This window comes from Gouania willdenowi, chromosome 16 (genome assembly GCF_900634775.1).
Source record: "Gouania willdenowi chromosome 16, fGouWil2.1, whole genome shotgun sequence".
NCBI lineage: Eukaryota > Metazoa > Chordata > Actinopteri > Blenniiformes > Gobiesocidae > Gouania > Gouania willdenowi.
In genome coordinates this window covers 14,790,075-14,796,415 of record NC_041059.1, presented here as the reverse complement: position 1 = coordinate 14,796,415, position 6,341 = coordinate 14,790,075, and the positions used below count along the sequence as shown (strand labels likewise).

Genomic DNA, 6,341 nt, shown 5'->3' with positions numbered 1-6,341 from the left:
GGTGGAGGTAAGCTACAATGTAGCCACATCTGCCCTGGGGACGACCGACAGAAGCTTGGCTGCCATTTTGCCCCTATGCCCCCTCTGACCACCCTCAAAATTCATGTACTATTCATACCCATTTGTACATGGCAATGTGGGTTAAGTGCCTTGCCCAAGGACGCAATGACTCGAATAGAGTGGGATTCGAATCCCCAACCCTTCCCGTGATTGGACGACCCACTCTACCACTCATCCACAGTCACCCACATCGTAGGAACGAATGGATATCACATCGTTTGATGTTATCAACTAAAAGTAGGGCGATATAGCGTTCAACAAAATATTGCAACATTTAAACGTCACAAGATTTAAAAAAATAAAAGAATCCATACTATTTACTACACACGATTGTTGTTTGTTTTTATTTTTCTACATTCCTATTAAATTGAAAAGATGATACCCAGGGTATGTCCAGAGTTAAAGTCAAATGAAAAGATGCTTATTGTATTACTGTTAGTTCACTCTTGTTTAAATGTAAGTTGCAGAAATCCAATATGTTGAATTATGATGGTGTTTTCCTTTGCTTCATTAAATCTATGTATGTAAACTGATGTAACCTAATGATTAGAAACTGGCTTTGAATAATCTGCACAGCTTCTCCTCAATCCTACATGTGACCCACACAAACCAGTGTACTGTGTGCAGGCTACATGCTCTCACTCTAAAGAACAAGCAGAGACTATCTGATTATCTGAAATACAAACAAATGACTAAAAGTTATTTCTATTTGCAGGATAACTGGCCAATCACAAGTGAGAGGCCTCTTGTGCAAACTGAGCAACTTTGGTAACTAAACATAGTGCAGATAACTCGGAAACACTCAAGATAAAGATGTCAAACAAGCTATACATGGGCCATGTAAGAAAATAGATGGTTGGTGGCTTTATTTATAAATATCTGCCCTTATTTGAAGCTAAAACAGGAAATGTTTGGCCAACATTGAAATGTATTTCTTGCCTTTTGTCGGTCTACCAAGATTCCATGCAAATGTTACAGCTAAAGATAAATACATTTGTTGATTATTAACTCCTCTCCACAGCATCACAAACCACTGATGGATGGATGACCAGTAGGACACAAACCCAAGTGAAGCTGTGGTTAATTAGTTTAACTGAGACTGATTTCATTTTCATGATCTTGGTATTTCAAGGTGTGCACCTAGCTGGAAGTCACCTTTTCTTCTCTCAAAGGTTTAGTTGAAAGATGAACTTGAATTTACATAGAAATAACTGCATTTATTTATGTTGCTCCAAAAGTTCATCAATAGTGAACATGGTCGGGCCTGTAGAATGCTAGAAGACACCATGCACACTGTAGCAGTCACCAGTTCAATCCACGGCTAACCCCCCCCCAAACTCACACATTCCCTTTTCCAGTTCCAGCAGCATCTACACGTAAAACAACATGCCTGTTTAGGAAATTTTGTGCACACCCTTTGTTTCTGGACCAACACAGGCTTAGGAAGAACATGCAAACTATGCTAATACTTAGAGCTCGACTGATGTGGGATTTCTAGGGCCAATGCTGATACTGATATTGGGGTTTTTAAAATGTTGATATCTGATGTATCTGTTGATAACGGATATATCGACCGATATCTGGAATAAAAACATTAATATACACAGGATAGGCTAAACTGCAAACACAAGTTCTTATGACAACCAAAATATGACTCAAGACAAAGTAGAAAACTACTAAATTAAAAAGAGGAATCTTAGTTAGTAACACTGTCAACATAAGGACTGTAAAGCCACTGATAAATGAAAAAAGGCAAACTTGCCAACCAACCAACCAACTAACTTACCAGCCGACCAACCAACCAACCAACCAACCAACCAACCCACCCACCAACCACCAACCGACTAACTTACCAACCAACCAATCAACCAACCAGCCAACCAATCAACCAACCAGCCGACCAATCAACCAACCAACCAACCCACCCACCAACCACCAACCGACTAACTTACCAACCAACCAACTAACCAACCAACCAGCTGACCAATCAACCAACCAGCCGACCAATCAACCAACCAACCAACCAAACAACCAACCAATCAACCAATCAACCAATCAACCAACTAACCAACCAACCAACCAGCCGATCAATCAACCAATCAACCAACCAACTAACCAACCAACCAACCAACCAACCAATAAGCCTACCAATCAACCAACCAGCCGACCAATCAACCAACCAACCAACCAACCAACCAACCAACCAACCAACCAACCAACCAACCAACCAACCAACCAACCAATCAACCAACTAACCAACCAACCAACCAACCAACCAACCAACCAGCCGACTAATCAACCAATCAACCAGCCAACCAACCCATTAGGCATAAACCAATATAACATGAAAGGTACAACCCACTTACTAGCCTGCCAACAAGGCAGTCAACCAGCTAGTTAATCCACAACAAACTAACTGGTTTACCAGTTGTGGACTATTAATAATGAATGAACTACACTTTTTTCTGCAGGAACTCTATAGGATTGTAAAGTCAGATGGATTAAATATGCCTATAAATGTAAAAGAGAAAAAAAAGGAAATGAGTCATGTTTTATTATATCCTTTGAATCCATGTGTGAATAATTGATATCAGCCCATGATCCTCGGCTTGTACGTTTCATGTATTTAATTTATGCTACATCTGAATCTCTTCTGATGATGAACATTTACTGGCTGCACATCGCACAGAATAAATAACTGCTGAGCATCGTGGGACCGACCTGGACCAGAACTCACATTCCCACGACCCCCTCCCCTCTCTCTCTCTCTCTCTCTCTCTACACACACACACACACACACACACACACACACACACACACACACACACACACACACACACACACACAGAGCGCAGCTTTGCACCACTTCTGCTCGGACGGTGTTTACAGTGGATCTCGGTCACATGCAGAGGGGACGATTCTCGGACTGAGAGGGAATAAAACTCCGCGTTATTCACTGTGTGAGGATGTCAAGCAGCCAGTTTGTGTTCCGAATTGTCGTCCAAAGCGAGGCAAGTATACCCTGTGTTTGTAGTTTGTATGCAGACTGCGTCTCAACAGTGAGAAGAAGTGATGTGTACTCCACAGAGCAACAGTGCTGCTGCGATGCGTCCGTTTACATAAGCGAACAGTTCGGTGCGGTTCGGTTCAGGCACTTGTGGGATTCAACTTGTTCACTGTAGAGTCACCGCAGCGGGATGCGATAGTACATGCGTGATGCTGATGATACGGTGTGTCAGGGATGGGCAACTGTTAATTATCACAGCGGGGGCCACACAAATGTGATCCAAGGGCCACATTATTAACATTCATGATGACTGTATTAAGAATAATATCCAATCTGAGAATTAACACCGGGAAGAACAAAGGTTCGTTTGTCTTTTTGCATTTTTTTTTTGTCACTTTGTGTGTTTTTAGCATAGTTTTTGGTTGGAGATTATTGCCAGGGAGGGCAAAAGAAAAAATAAATAATATTAAATATATCGTCCATCCCACCTAGCTGTAACACTGCCCTCTCTTTTAATATCCTCCCTGTAATAAAGTGTTTCTTACCCTTCCTTAGGGAAGGCTGGTGATGGTCACAATTATGCCAAAAAATAAATTCATTTATTTAATTACGTTAACAAAACATGCATTGCTGTCGCAAAAAGATTGCACTTCATGTAGCGTTGACCTTCGACAGTATGTGCATACAAGGTGGAAACAAAAATAAAATACACTGACCGTCTCGAGATTTGTGCCAACCACAATGTTTTAACATATACAAGAATGCAAAAAATGATTATTAAAGTCATTGATCATGTTGACAACAATAATTTGTGTAGACGCGTCATTTAATGTTGTAAATTCATGATTAAATCAGGCCGGCGGCCGCTTTCAGCTTCATTTTTGCTGCAGTACCATACATGAACTGCTGGGCGCAGTGTCGCTTCACCATTTACATTGTGAAGAAGAATTGCGCAACAGAAGAACCAACCTAAAGTCTCAAAAGTTTGGGATCATTTCACTGAAAATGTATATGACACACCTGAGGTAGAGCTAACATCTGTGACATGTAACTAACAGTAATATGCTAGAATAACCCCCCACCCACCCACACAAATTCCGCATATGGTTTTTGGAGTCATTGTGTGTATTTATCTGTCATTTTGGGAATTTCTGCTGGTATTTTGTTTATTTTATGAGTCATATGTGTTTTTGTTATTTCTTGTTTGTTATGTGTGCATTTTGTTTATTGTCAATCTGTGCCTTTTTGGATTTTTTCAGTATTTTTGTCGTTTTGCATATTTTTTTCCTGTCATTTTGTGTAATTGTTGGCGTAGTGTGTTTCTTTTGGTGTCATTTTGTATATGTGTTGTCATTTTCTGAGTTTAGGTGGTTGTCTTGTGTGTCTGATGTCCTTCTGTTTGTATTATGAGTCTTTTTGGAATCTTTTTCGTGTTTTTGTTGTTGTTGCTTTGTGTATTTTTGTTGACATTCTGTGCATTCTTAGAGTTATTTTGCGTATTATATTGGGCTTCATATTACTTCAAATTAGACCGATGGCCATATGTAGATTTCTTTTTCTCTGTGTGTTTCTCTCTATATACTGATGCTGCATTCTGGGCTCACATCTCTCTCTCTCTGATGCTCTGTGTTCAGCCTGTACCCAGAGGATGACAGCTGCCAGTCCAGCCTGCAGCCCCGCATCCTCCCGCTCCTCTCCTGCTTGCCTCCAGGCATGCCACACACACCTGAAGAAGGGTGAAGCCCTCCGCTCCAAGCTCCACCTGAGCTCTGGCCCAGGTGTGTGGCTCCTGTTTGGTGTGGTGGTGGTTGTGGTGGGGATGAGTGTTGCAGTGGCAGGCTACGTATCGGCAGCAGCACACAAGCCCCTGGGAGGCCGCATGAGCCCCCACATAGAGAGGATGAAGCTGGCCGGGCCTGTGGTGATGGGAATTGGACTCTTCATCTTTATTTGTGCTGCCACGCTGCTCTACGAGAACCGGGACAGAGAAGTCCGTAGGCGGGAAACCGACGACGACCTGGAGGACCTGAAAGGAGGAAGCTGTTGGGAGGATTCCCAGGAGCAGCCCAGTTATATCTGTCAGGAGCAGTGGGAGGGTAAAGATGGGGAGCTGGGATCCTGGTCTACTCCCACCCACGTACTCCCCCTCTCTGATCCTCCTCCCTCTAACACAGACCACTGTAACGTCACGCGTGGCCCTTCGCCACCTCCTGTGCATGGGGAGGATGAGGAGATGAGCAGAAAGCAGGAAGACGGTGAGGGAAAGCCCACACTGCTCGCACAAGTTCTGCATCACCAAGAGCCAAATCCTCACCCCCCCTCCCCCTGCCTGTCCATCTCCCTGTCCTCTGTCTACTCAGACTCCTGCAACTCCAGCCAAATTAACTTCAATGTTCGGACAGAGTCGTCTGCACCGCCTCCCCCCTGAGCCCCCCATCACTGGTTTTACTCCTACTGCCTCATGAAATATGCATGAAGATGGACACCTTGAGGGTACAGACTCTGCATTCCTCATTAAACAGATTAAAAGTTTTGTTGATATGTTTTAGTGCCTCAGAGTGCCGCAGTTCCAGTAAAGATTCTTCAACATGACTCAGACTCACTCACATCTGATGAATTGGAGCTATACGCTGTTTGATATCAACTCGCTGACGTTGCTCCTTTTGGTTGTTGAACTCCACCATGGCCAAAAATCTCCAAAACCACCACAGGTCTGACCATATTTGGGCATGTAGAGGTTAGCAGAACAGTTATGTGGGTGCCATACAGAGAGATGCAATCACTCTCCCTCCCCTGCCTGCCTATTCTTCACTGTGGAGCTTTGTATTTTTTTCGCTGGTGAGGTCCAGTTATAGGAGGATGAGCCAGATTAGGTCTGGAATAAGTTTAATTTCTGCTCTCGCACAGTGTGCAATCTAGTCTTTATCTGAGCAAAATGTGTTTCGGTACAAACCAGAGAAGCAAACTGTAAGGTCGCTTCCCTCTCAACCGACACCTACAGCCATGCTATAAATACCAGTTGCTCTTCTTACCACAAGCAATGATTCCTTTAAACTGTAAATCAACATTTTACTTAGAAATTTTACATCAGCAGCAGCGCAGTTCCATTTTTCTCATGTGTGGTGAGAGGGCGGTTAAAAATGAATTTCAATTCACTGTGTGCCTGTGTATCACTGTTTATTTTCACAGTAAATTTTCATTTAGTTTTAGTCTTTTGACTCAAATGCAACTTAGTTTTAGTCTAAATGTATTTGTCAGGATTATTTGAGTTATC

At 42.7% G+C, this 6,341-nt stretch overlaps 1 protein-coding gene across 1 annotated transcript; it reads left to right on the top strand.

Annotated features, from left to right (window-relative positions):
• Positions 1–2,903: 2,903 nt before the first annotated feature.
• Positions 2,904–6,341, top strand: tmem200b (transmembrane protein 200B). Its single transcript, XM_028471108.1, has 2 exons — positions 2,904–3,071; positions 4,702–6,341. Exon 2 carries the CDS (start codon positions 4,716–4,718, stop codon positions 5,493–5,495), a length of 780 nt encoding a protein of 259 aa, XP_028326909.1. The 5' UTR covers positions 2,904–3,071; positions 4,702–4,715; the 3' UTR covers positions 5,496–6,341.